This window comes from Saccostrea echinata, unplaced genomic scaffold (assembly GCF_033153115.1).
Source record: "Saccostrea echinata isolate AGI-Se365-2 ecotype Australia unplaced genomic scaffold, CSIRO_AGI_Sech_v1 ptg000030l, whole genome shotgun sequence".
Taxonomy (NCBI): Eukaryota; Metazoa; Mollusca; class Bivalvia; order Ostreida; family Ostreidae; genus Saccostrea; species Saccostrea echinata.
Window position 1 is genome coordinate 35,211,456 of NW_026889779.1, and position 16,600 is coordinate 35,228,055.

Sequence of the window (16,600 nt, forward strand, 5' to 3'; positions counted from 1 at the left end):
CATTTTTAGGTCTTCCAACCACTGAGTGGGGACATAAATTCCTTGAATTAGCTTTTGAGTTTATTTGTTGTTGTTGTTGTGTGTGTGTTTTTTTTTTTTTAGGTCTTTGATATCAAGCAAAAGGCATCTTACAACAAGGGTTAATGAAATGAAAATGCCCATGGTAATTTAACAATACATATGACCAAGCCTTGGTAAAACAAGTCTGGATTTCTTGCCAAGTTGAAGAAAGTCTTGCAATCACAATGGAAAGTTTTTTTTCATCATTATGAGTTTTTTTCCCGAATGCATTTGTAAAATTATAAGTATCTAAAGGTAATTAAAGTTTTGAAAACTGATATTTACATTCATAAGAAATGTCCAAGATATAAACTACAAATTTAAAGCAAACTTTTGAACTTTAATATACTGTAAAATTCAACAATACATTGTAATATGGCTTTAATCTCACATACAAAATTTTTATACATGTTATAAATACAGGCAAAGATGATATCAAGCAAGATTAATTATACGAACAAATACCATATTTATTCCAATAAACATCCATTCCCTACAATTCTCAAAAATATAAATCACAAAAATTTACATGTAAAATTATTATTTAAAAGTTTGAAAGAAAGAAATTTATTCCATATACTATAATCTTCAGTTTGCTCATGTATAGAAATCTATGTAAGACAGGTAGTAACGTCAAGTAGTTAGTACACTTGTATTAATATAAAATATTTTAGATCCCTCCTTTCCCCCAGTGCTCTATTCAATTGGGGTGCTTACTGAAACAAATAGTAATAAAATACACGTTTCTCTTAGAATATGGAATGTCACAGAAATGTGCATAGTAAAAATATAATAAAACCAGTATTAAAAATATACAACTATATATGAATTCACTTAATCTTTTTTCTAGACACATATAAAATGAATTTTGTGGGTGGAGCATTAAATTTCATGATTTTCTAACAATAATTAAATGTACCCTGAAAAAAAAAACCAACTTATTATAACATGCAGAAAGAATTTTGAACAGATCATATTAAAAACCTTATTATAACATGCAGAAAACATTTTTAACAGATCATATTTAAAATAGTGGCCTTACTTGCATAAATTTCTTGTATTTCCACATTGTTGTATATGAGCTAAATCTGTTTATAGACATATATGTACAGTGTATATCACTTCAAATCTCCATGACAAACAGTCAAAAACATGGAAGTCAAATAACAAGGCATTAAGTTTGCATATATAGCATTGTATAATCCATTTATAAAAAATACACGAAGAAAAAAGCAGTTGAATACATACATGTATGTATATATAATTCCGATCTGTGTTCAATTCCAGCAAAAAAAAATTATAATAATACTAGTACATGTATATTCATTTCAGAAATGTGGATCTCAGCAATTTGACATTAACAACACTGCATGTCTCTTCAATCTCTCTTAGGGGGAATAAAAATTTGAGAAATGTTTTGCAAAATGGTAAGATTTCATAAATTCCTAAAACTGCTACAATACTTAATCATTCATATTTATTCATTCCATACGTCTGAAATGTAAAATGTGTGATCAGCGATTATAGTTTATCATGACCAAAAGAACTCATACAATGATATCATATCATTAAGCAATTATTATGCTACTATCAACTTTAAAGAATTTCTTTCGTAATTCAAAATTTAATCTCAAAAAGGCAAACATAACAAAAAATGTAAAGTTATATATTATTGTACTTAAAAAACATGTACATATTATCTAACCCACTGTGCTAATTACATGTAACAGTCAATTAAATGAAGAGGTGCATTTTAAACACAACCCTGATATACGGTAATATTAGTACAAGAATTTAATTAAAGCTAAAACTAAAAAAAAATACAGCAAAACGCTATCATAACTAAGTAGTATGGCATACATGAACATATACATGCCATTTCTATTCAATCATAAAAGATGCATTCAGTTTGTTTTGTTTTTGTATTTTTTTTAAAGTAAAACACCATTTAATGCACAGGAAAATTTCTTCAACTTGTATCTCCATTTGGCATGAGGTTTCCTATTTCATATGGATGTGCATGTACTGATTGTTTAAGTCGTAACACTTCAGTTTTAATTTCATGCTTTATGAAGCTAAGCACACGAGTATCATAGACTAAAAAATTGCACAAAACTCTACATTTTCACTCTCACACAAATTTAGTGCCATTTGCAAAAAAAAAAAAAAAAAAAAAAAAAAAAAATGTTGCAAGGTGCACATGTATGTGTAACAAAATCTAGGTTACATCAGTTCTGAATGTTCTGTATACCCTGGCGTTACTGTTTTCAATTACTGCTTTTTATCATCAACATAACCTTTAATAAAACAAAGTAATGGTAACAGAGCCCAATTCATGCAAAAACATCATATTTTTAGAATCGTAAATTGTGTATCACAGGTATCAAATCAAATTCATAAAGCATTTATTAGCATGAAAAAAAAATCACATATTAACATGGAATGTTTTGTTGGTTATAAAAAATAAAATATATTTTGATGGGAATGCTGCATAGGTATTCAGTCATAAGCTGTCTTAAAGGTTGTTGGAAGGAGATTACAGTGAATTCTGCGTGTATGAACGTTCCCTCAATCTTGGCATAGTATTGGTGCTCTGATATCTTCGAAACCCTAAAAAAAAAAATTTACATGTACAAAGAATCTTGTGTCTGTTTTGAAGCAGTATCAAAATTCTGTTTTGAATTCTTTTTTTTTCTTTTTGTTTTTTTTTTCTTTTAAAATTATGAGATAATAATAAATATTTCTTTTTTTTTCCAGATATTTAAGGATCCAAAGTAATTAGAAAATACATTGTAGTCTCATCCAAAATGGAGTAAAGACAAGATGCATACTGCTATGCTAGGCAAGAGTTATGGCCCCCTTTTAACATGAAAATTTTCTGCCTACTAAACCCAAGTTAACAAATGTTGCAAATTTACACGGTTATAAAAATGAAATTTGAATACTATAATCAATCATAATTCAATAAATGTAGTTTTACATCTCAGTGCATTCAAAATAAATACATTTTAATTTGGATTTTTATACCAAAGTATTTACTGCCAATTAAAGATTCTTGTAAACATCTGTTTATGAAGAGCAGCCATGCAAAAAAAGTATTTGATTTTGATTAAAATCTATTATTAATTTGGTTAATTCAAGTTCAGCTACTACAACATCAAGTCTTTATGGATAAACTGCTTGTTACACCACAATATCATAATTATTTTCATCATATTTAGTTTTACATGTAAATAATTACAATACTTTAAAAATATTTACCCTAATTATGGCAATAATCATTGACCTGAAAGAAAACAAGATGCACTTGAGAAACACCTTACCATGCTAACTTACATTTATTCCAACTCGTCCCCCTTTGATCCATGAAAATAAAGACTGAATCTCTGTCAACTATGGGGCACATATAGCACTGGAAATAACTGTACCCCTTAATCCTTTGACCTTTGAGTAATCATTATCTTGACATGAATATGTGACCTTGACCTCTGCACTTGACCATTTTTTCATATCAAGACACTGGCCATGTAACCGTCATGCTAACTTAGTGCTTCTACAATATCAACATCATAAATAAAATGATGACCTAGACAATAATGTTTTTCTTTGCAACTAAAGTTGATCAATATTATATGTGTTGAGGATCTAACAAATTTTAATTTTAATCATTATTCATTGAATGTCCAGGAGATGCATGCTTTAGTTCTGTAATGATTTGGGCTGTGGATATTGGCCTGGATAGATTAGTGGTTATAGCACCTGACCAGTGATGCGGGAGTCCCGGGTTCGATGCTCAGTCCAGCCATACATTTTCCCCCTTTCCTGTTACATAATTTGGTGCCATGACCAGGATATGTAAGGATTGGGCTGTAGATATCAGCCTGGATAACTCAGTTGGTAGAGCACCTGACTAGTGATGCAGGAGTCCCGGGTTCGATTTCTTATTTTCTCCTTTCCTGTAACAGTTCCAATCCTTACTAGCTACTGGTACTTTTTTTTTCTTACAAAGTTAATTGTGAAGTAATAAGATCAACAGAGAAATACATTTACATATATATACCCCCATCCCAACCGTGGGATTCTGTTGTGGAGGATAAAAATTGCTACCGGACAGTGATACAGACAGACTGACAGGTCAAAATAGAAGACATAAAAATTAGAAAGAGAGACATCATTAAAAAAATGCATGCAAGATGAAATGTATACAGAAAGGCATAACTGCTAAGTCATAAATTCATATTTTCAATGAAATTATTGCTCTGAAGAATCATGAAGTCCACAGAGGTGAAATTATATACATTGTAAGATAAATCATAAACAGATAAAATTTTAGAATAATATTCATACTTGGCATTTCTATAATGTAGTTCAACCTTTTTGAAACTGATAGTGTAGAAGCAGGCTTGTTGTTATAAGCACAAAGATTTTCATAAAAATTGTCATTTAAAATCTAGTTCTGAAGAAAAGATTGCTATAAATCAGCCAAAAAATTTGAAAAATTAGATGGAAATAATGGCTGTGTTTATGTGGATAAACTCACGTGGATTAAAGCTTCCATTGCTGCTCTGTGAGTGTCCAGATGCCACACTTCCACGGAGTCTTCTGGCACTTTGATCCAGACGTTTATATATATCTTCTGACTGGTATGACTTGAACAGCAATAAGCATTCTCCAACCTCTTCTTGTGAACTAAAAAAGCAATACACTGTATTTTAAAACTGAGTTTTTCCATTCAAATAAAACACTGTACCAGTACCTAAAAATGCTTTTGGATGTGCATGTACATGAGAGACCTATGGGCCATGACATATTTCTCATTCTTCTTTGCTAGCTGTCACTCAGAAATGGGTAAACTTGAATCAGTGTACATTTTTTTTTTTTTTTTTTTTTTTTTGCCAGCCCCGTTATGCACTTTTTCAAATCAACATTGAAATTACTGAAAATTCTTTAAAACCTTATCAGCATCAGGTCTGCAAGCAGATGGAAATTTCACAGACTAGTTGAATATCTACCCTACATACATTAAAGAATGTTTGCCAATTATTAAATTAACAAAAACATCATATAGAAATAATAAAAGGAAAAAAAACAAGCTAATTCAGAGACTTCGTGTCCTCTACTTTATGATAAAAGATGAGGGTGGAAGAAATGGAAAAATTATGCAGATAGAGAAAGAGAAAAAAGTCAACCTTGACCTTTCAGCTTTTGGCCTCAAAGTTAATAGAAGTCTTTTTTTTAAAGTTAAAGAAATTCATGACCTAAAGTTTCATTGCAAAAGTCTAAAATTATTATTTGAAAACTACATATGCAATATCTATTTCTAACCTTGACCTTTGACTTTTTGACCTCAAAATCAATATGGGCTTTTTTTTAGGCCATAAGAGCTGTGATATAAAATTTCATTGTAAAAGCTCAAAGGCTTTTAAAGATATCATCCGGAAATAAGTGTTACACACAAACAGAATGTTATGAATTTATGACCTCGACCTAATACCTTTTGACCTCAAAATCAATAGCGGTCTTCTTTAGGCCATGGAGAGTTGCAGTATAAAATTTCATTGCAAAAGCTCAAAGGTTTTTTGAGATATCATCTGGAAACAAAAGTGTTACACAAAGACAGAATGACAGACAGACAGATGGATGGATGAACAGTTAGACCAAAATTAATATCCCTAACTTTCAGTGAAAGGGGGGGGGGCAAAGACACAGAGGTTTTAAATCTTATCTTGGTGTAAAAATAATGGTTGAAATCTGTTCCTCTTTGAGGAAGTTTAAAGTTCACAAGTTTTATAAACAACTAAGGTGCACTCAGAATGGTGAGGGCTTGCTACCTTTCACGAGTCAGCTTCTGTATAACAAACTCCAAACAATTGCTACTGCTCCTGTGTTTACTCCTGTCTTTAATGAAAGATGGTGTTTGAAGAGAAACTTATTTTGATTGAATGATTTCATTTGTACTCCATTATCATAACATTTATCTTAATTATTCAATGTTCAAATTTCATTCAATAATGAAGAAAAAAATTAAGTCCATGAAATGAACATTATTAATTATTTCGCTGTGAAAGTAAATCATGTCCAGTATGAATCGAACTTGGGCCAAATATCAGATGTGTCCTATACCATTCAGACCTAATTTTTTTCTGCAATAGAATATAACTCTCAGCATTTAAATTATTGATATATTATGAAACATTATAATGAGAATTATTAAGGATTTGGATCTTTTTTCAATAATTTAACCCTGCATGATGGCAATATACATGAAAATTTATATAGAAAATGAAGTTGCATTTTGCAATTAATCATAGATGTTTTTTTTCATGGGTACATACAGTAAAGCTTGCCTTGTATGTCTTAAACTTACATTTTTGCAAGTTGTACTATTCACATGCTTAAGCTAGCCTTAAAAAAATTCCATAAGCCCACAAATTCTTTTTAGTTCAAAAGAGTGCAACCAGTTCTTAAAATAGAAACAGATTTTACCAGGACAGTGGCAGTGGCAATAATTTTACTGACCACCTCATTCACACATCTTAAAAGGAGGAACAGGTTTTACAGACACATTCCGAATAATGTCATTACAGGACAACTACACATCTTTCAAACATGCTCCATTACATTAGGCCTAGATAAATAAATTGTGTGTTTCTGGTTCCCCAACCGACCCTAAAATATATGAGCCGACCCTGAAAAATTTATTCGCTGATATTTTTCCGGAAGTAAATGGTTCCATCTTCACTATTAGAAATCCTAATCTTGACCACTGTGGTGTTTGAGAAAATGCATATCCTATACACATTAAAAACAAATGCCATCAGTAAGCCTCCCTTTTGGGAAAAAGAAAGGAACTCTTGAATTTTAACAAATAAAATGTTAAAATAAAATAAAATGTTTTGCCTACCTACCTACCCTATTTTTTCTCGGGCTGGAATAGGAAAATTTATTTATCTTGGCCTTATATAATTACTAATCACCATCTGAAGGGATGATGCTGGAAGTGTAAAATGTAAACAATGGTTTTCGTAGACTGAAGCCAAGGCAACCTCTAAAGGAAATCTTACCGGCCATTTTCTATAAGGAGGTTGTTGTCCCGTTTCTCTGGGTTGGCCGTGTACCTTCTGATGCAGGAAATCTTCATACTGACCCACCTTCTCAATTTTGAAATATCCTCATAAACATTAACCCTTTCAGCTGTCACTTCCATTATACATTCTCCATCATAATTTAGAAAAATGTTTGGTATTAGGTAAGCTCGAAACATTCCTGAAATCAGATCATTGCATCATAAGGCCATTCCAAGTTTTTTCTCTGTTTAGAGTCCACCCATCTTTCAAAAACCTACCTACCTAATCGCAAAAAAACCACACAGGCCAAAAAATAAAACACAGGCTTTATAGTCTTAAAAATGATGTCATTCACAGCATTTGATTTCGTAAATCTAATTTTTCTCGAAGAAAAATCTATTCTTTAGCACAATCAAGGTATTAAATGCTTAAAATAAGCCTAATATGATATACTGTAGACAAATACTTACAGAAATTGATATAATTAAAAGAATTTTAAAGATTTTGACCAGAATAATCAATTTTAAGGCTCCTGATTTTGTTTTTTTTTCTGATTTGGGGTGTCAAAAACCAAGGCACATGTGGACGCTAAACATAGAAAAAAGTTGGAATTGCCTTATTTAAAAAGAACAAAGTATGATAGGGCTCATCCTTAGTTACAGAAATAGGGCTATATTAATATGGTCAAAAATGTCTTGTTCAATTAACTAATGAATTAAATCAAATTTATTTAAAAATCAAATACTCAAAATAAATCAACATCATGCAATGATGTGCCAGGCATTGTTTACTTAAATGGTGTCCCAATTTTCTTTTTTTCTTTTCTTAATCATATGAACATGGACAATTTAACAGTAAACACACAAACTGAAATTTCAAAAATGCAAATGAATGTACACCTAATATGTCTTGTCAATGTAAGAAAAACTTCTGACTTAAAAATGGTAATTAAAACTTATGAAATCACGTTTCAAACGGTTTGTCTTATTCAATCATCACTGAAACTTACCCACTGGAAGAGTATCACTTTTACCAGCCTCTGCCTGCAATTTTTGAAGCCAGTCATCTGCATCTAAAAATTAATGATGACATTTTACAGGTATAAAATGCTTTAATTTGATAGCACTAATGTTTTTTCTTTCTTTCTTTCTTTTTTTTGAAACACTTTGTTTGGTCTGTTTAATCTACAATAATTATACATTTCACATGAATATAAAAAAAAAAAAATGCCCAAGAAAGAAAACCTTTCTTTGAAACATGTTAAAAAATCTTTTTCCTCCTGTTTGCCATTTTGAGAACAAATTAATTCTATAAAGTGTCTCTGTCTGTATTCAACCTGCTACTGTCTATAGATGGACCAATACAAAAAATGCCTAAAACATGTACATAAAGCTTATTAACATGTTAATTTCATATTTTCCTGCTTATGACCTTGTCAAAATGACCCTGGCTCATGGCAAACCATAAGCCATTAAGGTCAAACATAAAGCTTCATAATATGTACCAGTACATGTACTTACATCTGTTGTAGTTTTTTTTTTAAATAATCATAGACAAGTTTATTACTGATACAAGCCATACATTAATTAAGAAACTTTTTGGGTTCAGCATTAACCTCTTGTGTTTCCAAGCAACAAAGCCATTACCCTTCATGATCTGAGAGAAAATTTTACTTCTCCTCATAGGACTTTAACAAGGTCACTGAGAACCTTTTGTGTGTGATATGTTTCAACTTCTGTTCTCAACTAGAAATCTGACCAGTCAGCAAGGGCCCCGCCGAGGGGTAGAAATAGGGTGCAGATTAGGGGATGAGAATTTTACTTGATTCCAAAAAATTTAAAATATATAAAGAATAAGCAACAGCAACTGCTAAATATCCAACAATCTGTAAATAGTATCCTTGTATTTACATAAGGCAGTAAAAAACATCATATCTATAATAACTCAATTAAATGTATATTTAAAAATGAATGAAGCATGTGTTTTCTAAAATGCCAGCCTTCAGTGAATGCAAATATCACCCAGGCTTGACCTTAACTTCAAAACAAATATCAGTTGCAGACAAACTTAAGGTGTTAATTAATCTTAAGGTGACAGAAAGATAACCCTCTAAAATATTCTGCAAACCAGCAAGATAATCAAACCCATGGGATTAATTATACTGCTCTCTCAACCTTTTCTAAGTTTACAATAAGAACTTTTTCAGCAATGATAGAATGAGGTTATTATCTGAATACCTGTTAAAATAATTAGTATTCTTAAATTTACATAAGGCAGAAAAAAAAGAAAAAAAGGAAGTAATAATAAAAACAATATCTTTATCTATATCTTGTTTTTAGAATTCAATAAAATCATAACTCATTGTGTATTTTAACAAAATAAAGTATAAACATTATTTAAACCCACATTTCAGAGAATGTAAACATCATTCAGAATTGACCTTAACTTCAAAACAAACTTCATTTGCAGACAGAGGTGTTAATTAATCTCAATGTGGCAGATAAAGATAAATGCTTTGGATTTTCTTCAAGAGGAAAGTTAATTAATCCCAAGAGACTCATTGCAGCCTTTCATAGTTTACAATAGGAACATTCTCAGCAGTTATCTCTCTTTGCCAATTCACTCTTATATAAAGTTAAGGAATATACCCCACCACCCCAGCTCCAAACCTGATGACATAGAGAACCAAACTTAGCATCAAAATATGTCTTACTGCCTATTCAACCAACATACCAAATTTAAACTTAATTGGTCAACCCTAAAAAAAGTTATTAGAAGAAAAACAGAAAATTTGTGGACGGAAGAATGACAGACGGACAGACAGACAGACAGACAGAGTGATTACTATAGGGCACCCGCAAATCCTTGCCGGGCCCTAATTACAAAATTATGGCATGGATATGCTATGCACTAAGAGATCAACAAATCCCCCCCCCCAGCAAAGAAATTGTTCACAGGGACATGCATATGATGGGCATCTCTATAGGTATTTGATACTATCTCTATAACTATTTGATACTATCTCTATAACTATTTGATACTACATGTATCTCTATAACTATTTGATACCTACCATCATTACATATAAACTGTCGAACTTCACCCCCAGCCAGGGAGATTGTGATGCCATGATCTTCATTAAACGACAACCTTACAACCGTTGTCACATCCTGCATGCGAATAAATGAAAGCGGCTTCTCCTCCCGGAACCCCCTCTCATCTGCATACTTCACAAATCTTGTTGGACCTTTACTGGAAGGGGCAAACAGAACAACATAGCGTTTCCTCCAAATCTAATGAAAAGAATGTATGAAAAAAATAGTCATGAGCTAGGTTCCCAATGTTTTTTTTTCTATGCCTTTTTCCCCCTTCATTTTCACCACTTAAAATCTTATTTCCCCTTAATCTTTATCATGCTGCTATAATAAACAAACTGTATATTAAATGCAAGAAGCATGGAAGTGAAATTGGGAACAATTTATTAAGAAGTTGTAAACATGTACATGATGTAATAGTAAGAATTTTTTTGTTTCTTAGAGTCTTTTTTATCAAATTTTACTATTCTGAAAAAGTGAACTAGGCATAATAACTATGACAATCAATAATATACCAATGGTTATTGTCAACACTGAAATACCTGGTTTGCACTTACATTTAAATGTACATATAGCTCTTAGGCATACACGTATTACATTCACTGTGAAATTTCCTAGTTCTCCCATTTAATATGTGGATAAACACAAATGCCTTTTGCCCTTTTCTTTTCACTTCTGCTTCAAGAAGCAGGAATTATTTACTTTTTTAACTATTGATTTTTCAATCCAAATCCAGGAAGAAATTCAAAAGGAATAGCATAATACATACAATCATACATAAATTAAATTAAAGTTTACATATTACAGTGTATTATGCTCATATATCCAGGAAGAACGCTGGGATTAAGTTAGGTTTTTTTTTTCAGTTAAGTGAAATCATATATTAACATGTGTAAGTCTGTATGCACAAGTATAATATACACTCACCCCAAAGGTCTTGCTTTTCATGCGAACCTCCCCCTCTTTTAAGATAATGGACTGTTCCACTCCTTGGTAACCACCATCACCACCATTCATCTTCAAACATTATAACAAAGTGCACTTCAAAAAAGACATCCTGATAAAAAAAAAATAATAATAATTATTATCACGAAAAGTTCATAATAAATTTAATAATTAATAAAAATTCATAACGAGTGCATTATGAAGACGTTGATCCTGTTCAAAACATTATTTACAATACTGAAATTACCAGATAATTGTCAATTAAAAGTCCCCAACTCTAGGCTGCTTGTCAACAAGAGAATTAGTTTTTGACTCCGTTATTCATTCAAGAAAATGTTGAAGTAATATTAGCATCACTCACCCATATACATGTACATAAATAAACAAAAATGTCATCTCAATGACACTACATGTACACATATATGATATATATGTATAAAACATATAAACAGATGATACTATAGCACATGAATTTCCTAATTGTCAGTCAAAGGCTGTGATTTTTTTCACATGACAGAACTTGATCATTAGCATGTTACTTGTAAGTTTTAAAGCAATCACATGTCAATTTTCTAATGTAACAATAATTACTTTAATACAAAATTATATTGAACACAACACATAAACATGAGATTGTGTTTCACGTGACACTGATATTGTAAATGCCAGCTATCATACTCCATCATTATGAAATACAGTTGAACTTCAGTAATATCTCGAACACTGATATCTCGAATACCATGGATATGTCGAAGTGATTTGGAAGTCCCAACCCCTTATTCTTTAAGTATTTTACCCCAGTTATCTTGAATCCTCGGTTATCTCCAAGTTTTTCCTTGCTTCCATTGAGTTTGAGATAACAAGGTTTGACTGTACTTCCAAAACATCACATTACCTTAAGTTTCAATTAATATGTCGACATTTTCTCTTCAGAAAACTCCCCGTATATGAGACTATTTTCATTTTTTTTTTACTTTATATCACACACATTTTATTCAAGTTGAAGATTTCACCTGTGTATGTAAGTACCTGTGCTTATAAGTGTATGTATAAGGACATGTACTCTACACTCTCAAGGACTATTATAGGCACTACACGATTACAAAGGAGTGATTGTGAATGAACAATTGAGTTACATTATAAACTGCTTTATTAGTTTTACCTTTATTCTTCTCATATTTTTTTTATTGTATCAAATTATATATTTCTTGTCTTTTTGTGGGATGACAAAAATTATGAAATTAACACTGTAGAAGTGAAAGTATCTTAATTAAAGAGCAGATTGATATATATGGTGAAAAATGAAATGGATTTAAAAGGGGATAAACACAGATTTTTTTTCCCCTTCTAGAAACTGCATGAATAACCAGTAAAAGTTACCTGTATAGTGACTACCAGTATATAAATAGTGTGACAACTATACCAGTACATCATGGGACTGTATTGTATGTCAAAATTCCACCACACATTTAATAAAGTGCACTGCTAGGTTACATGACATGCTTAAATTTGGAACTACATGATGCATATCTGTTTATGCATATTCATAGTCACCAACTGTGACCTTGTCATTTGCAAGTACAATGGAACATGGAATAAAGTTACTGTAAACATGTCTTAAGCTCCACATATTAATGCAAAGATTTACACGTAAACAAAAAGAGCTTTCTCTTTATTGTTATCTATTGAAAGAATCACTGCTAAAAAAGCAAAATTCATTGTTTAATGCTCCAATGCTTCACTATGTTAAGGATTTGGCCTGGAAACAATTTGATTAGCTATAGCTAGTATTGAATTCCAAAATGAGGTCACAATGACCTTTTGGGGGCCATGATATAACCCCACCCCACCCACCCCTTTCAAGATCATCAAATGGCAAGTATTCCTAGTCCTCCTAGTGTGCAAGATATGAACCTAACATGATATTTGACTATGTATCACTGTAAAATTCCCACAAATATGTTTTAGCAACAACAAAAAATTAATTTGAAAATACACATGGTAGAACATAGTTACCAAGATTTTGCTATCTATAAATATTCATTATTGTATCTGCCATCAAGAATTAGTAGGGCTGCACAATAATATCGATATTCCAGTATATTGCGATTCGTTAACAAAAAATATCGTATACCGATGTTTTTCCAGTACCAATATACCGGCAAAATGATTGGGCTTTAGATTTATGAAGTAAAATATGAAATTTAAGCAATGTTTTCAATCATGCTAAACAGTACCAAACGGTAAAGGTTTCTGTTGCATTTATTTGCCAAACCGTAGTAAAATTGAATAATAGAACTTTTTTTGTTACAACATATTTATAAAAGTTTTATACACTCTGCTATAAATGGAGGTTAAAAAAATAAGAAAAGAGCATTTAAACTCTTATTTAAAATATTGCAATACATATCGCAATACAGTTCCAAATATCGCAATATATTGCAATAGGAGATTTCCAACCGATATTCAGCCCTAATAATTAGGGATTTTTCATAATTATTTGTTTTGCAGACATAATATTCAGGCACATAGTAATGAAAAGTTGGAACCTTGCTTGTCAAAGGTTTTATAGGTATCTAGTCAATTATTTCTGCATTCTGAAGCCCCCTTCCACCACCCCACCCCAACCCGGCCCCCATAAAAATATTATTAATACACTGTATGTGCCTAATCTTCTTTTTTTTTTTTTTAGGAAATCAATGCAGAAACCATCTCCTTAATATTATTCAATGTAATTCATGTTTCACTTGGAAACCTGTATAACACTACATTATAAACAATAAATAGTATAGTTATGTGGAATATGCTATATGGATTAAAATGAAAACTTGTTATATGTTCTGCCATGGAGTATGCACTACTGAATGCAATGTACAGTTTGCTAAAAAAATTGTAACAGTTCTTTATTTTAAAAACACAAATCTGTCTGAAAATGTATATATTGATATAGATCATATTTCTTCAAGTTACCTGCCGGAATTATTACACCGCGAACAAATCCTCACGTCAGGCAATCTAATTAAAATTAGATGTTCCGAATCTCAAAGATCTAACAACATCCCATTCGGAGTCACATCAGAGCGACCTTTTGATTAGCCAATGAAATTGCTGCCTCCAAAATCTTGGCTTATGGTTCGGATGCATTTCTTTTTTCAGTGCTAAACCTAAACGCCCAAGGAGTTTCGTAGTAAACAAAACATGCATGGCAAAGGCCATGCTATGTATGAATGTGACGTGCGGGATGACTTGTATAGTTTGTGCATTTTCATTTGAGTTACTTCAGGTAAGAATGCTAGATTGGAGGACTATACATTTAATTTATACCAAAATTACTTGAATTCAACATAAGACAGACTACTGAGCATCACTAATGTTAAGATGTAGCTGTGGAACTAATTTTAGAATCGTACAGGGAAGCTCAAATCTGATTGGCCAAAATGTTCAAGTTTATTTCTAATCAAAAGGTTGCTCTAACGTGACCCCAAATGGGATGTTGCTAGATTTTGAGAAGCGGTAGCGGATTCAGAACATCTAATTTTAATTAGATTACATGTCAGGGGTTCTTAGTCAACATGTTGCTGGTTGGACCACTGACAAATTTCATTCGATATCTTACAGGCTGACTGCAGCGACGTCTTTCGGAAAAATTACAAATATTGATTGTTTTTCTTACCTCTCAACCGATCAAACTGCTGGTTTTTTGGTGATAACCAATGTGTAACACATGCATTTTAGGTGTCACCTGATTCCCTTCTCAACCTGTTTACATTATATGTATACTTCAATTTGATTGGTGTTTCACAATGAGAGAAGCAAGCCTGAATAAAACTGAATGAAATTTGTCAGGGGTCTAACAGCACCATGTTGACTCAGGGCCCCAAACACTATGAGGATGCAGTGAACAGAAATATATACAACTCTAGCAATTAATTTAAAATATTTTAAAATGTTGGTGTTTTAGTATCATACCTGTGGGAGCACCTAATGCCAGTTTATGTTTAATAAATACAGGTATTATACCTGTATTTATTAAACATAAACTGGCACTAGGTGCTCCTTAAAGCTTACAGTTAGATAAATACTGTGTATGTTAGCAAAGGAATCCAATTATATTGAATGGACTCATTAAAGATGCTGGATGCAGTTGTGAACATGATGGTAGAACTTGAGGCACCTGAATTTTTATCGATAAGTTGCATATAAGGTCCAACAAAAAACTCTACTCCCTTTTTATAAATATAAGTTGGGGTTATATAGGACTTTAATGACTTTATTTGTAACTTATTAGGCCTAAATAAAAAAAAAATTAGTACCTATGGTGCAAGAAAAAATGTGTTATGCCCATTTAATTGAAAATAATCTAGCCCAGCGACACATTCAAAAGTGTGTGGTAGAAGAGAATGAACTCTTACCTTACATCAAAGTTTTCAAGGTGTACTTTGCGGTGTCGTTTTTCATTCTCTTGTTATTTTTGTTTTCTTGAGACTTGAGTTTTTGGGTTTGCCCACCGGATATCTTTTACGGTATAACGAACCCGATCCAATTTTTAAATTAACACAGTGAACTCATTGCTGAAATATTTCCTGTACCACTTGAATGCAGAATATTTTGTTTGAATAAGCTAAAGGCATGTAAATAAAAGACATGACTAACGTTTTTTAACGAATGAAAGAGTGGATAAATAAGTTCAGAGACATGATTATTTATGCATCGTCCAACTATGATCAAATTCATATCATTTATGTAACGTTAGGCCTACAGTTTTTTTTTTTAAAAATCCGACAGTAATTATTTTCATTAAGAATTCACAGATAGGATACCAACCAGTTTAAACTTTTTTTTACTCTAAGGATACACTGTACATGTACCGTAGAATAAGGAAATTTTCCGTTATTGTGATGTTCAAACGGGACGTATAGTCAGAAAGAGAATAAATTTAACATGCTGCCCCCTTCTAAAAGGAAGAAAAATATAAATTCTAGTCCAGAAGTGTATAACTATCATCCTATCATGTCACCCCCTTTTTTCATAACGAGCCAAACAGTCATAATTAATTTCACATGCAGTTCTTTCCAGAAAATTTAAAAAAAATACCAATACCGACAAATAAATGAAGTATATATTCCGGTATACTAATGTTTTCAATTTCGTCTTCCAAAGATATACAGAATTTGCTCGGATATCTCTTTTAGCATATTTGACTTCGTACTGACTTAACAACAGGCTAGATTAAATAAAAATAAAAAGACCGTCGGAAGGGGGTGGGTGGGTACGATCGCACCCCCTTAAAAAAAAACAATCGAAAATCTATAGTGTTTGAAACAAAGCAATTTTTTAAAAAATTATTTTTGTGTTTATAGTAATGCTGCTTTATTTTGTTAATTTGAAAAAATGACTTTAGAAATGCATCAGAACCCATCAAAATGGTACCAT

General features: G+C 31.7%; 1 protein-coding gene across 2 annotated transcripts; it reads right to left on the reverse strand.

The window, feature by feature from the left end:
* Positions 1–387: 387 nt before the first annotated feature.
* On the reverse strand, positions 388–15,668 carry LOC133196771 (docking protein 5-like). 2 transcript variants are annotated; one of them, XM_061332631.1, is made up of 8 exons: positions 15,580–15,668; positions 11,150–11,279; positions 10,201–10,420; positions 8,137–8,199; positions 7,125–7,326; positions 4,601–4,749; positions 3,322–3,346; positions 388–2,670 (listed from the first exon to the last, which is right to left on the reverse strand). In XM_061332631.1, the coding sequence occupies exons 2-7, from the start codon at positions 11,237–11,239 to the stop codon at positions 3,339–3,341; spliced, it is 732 nt and encodes a 243-aa protein (XP_061188615.1). In that variant the 5' UTR covers positions 11,240–11,279; positions 15,580–15,668; the 3' UTR covers positions 388–2,670; positions 3,322–3,338. The 2 variants fall into 2 exon arrangements, with proteins under 2 accessions (XP_061188615.1, XP_061188614.1); XM_061332630.1 differs by lacking the exon at positions 3,322–3,346.
* Positions 15,669–16,600: the final 932 nt, after the last annotated feature.

Excerpts from the sequence above, each read along its gene's own strand:
- LOC133196771 (XM_061332630.1), bottom strand. The coding sequence starts at position 11,239 with ATGAATGGTGGTGATGGTGGTTACCAAGGAGTGGAACAGTCCATTATC. Across the intron at positions 7,327-8,136 it reads AAGTGATACTCTTCCAGTGG|GAATGTTTCGAGCTTACCTA; the intron begins GTAAGTTTCAGT and ends ATCTGATTTCAG. Across the intron at positions 2,671-4,600 it reads CAATGGAAGCTTTAATCCAC|GGTTTCGAAGATATCAGAGC; the intron begins GTGAGTTTATCC and ends TTTTTTTTTTAG.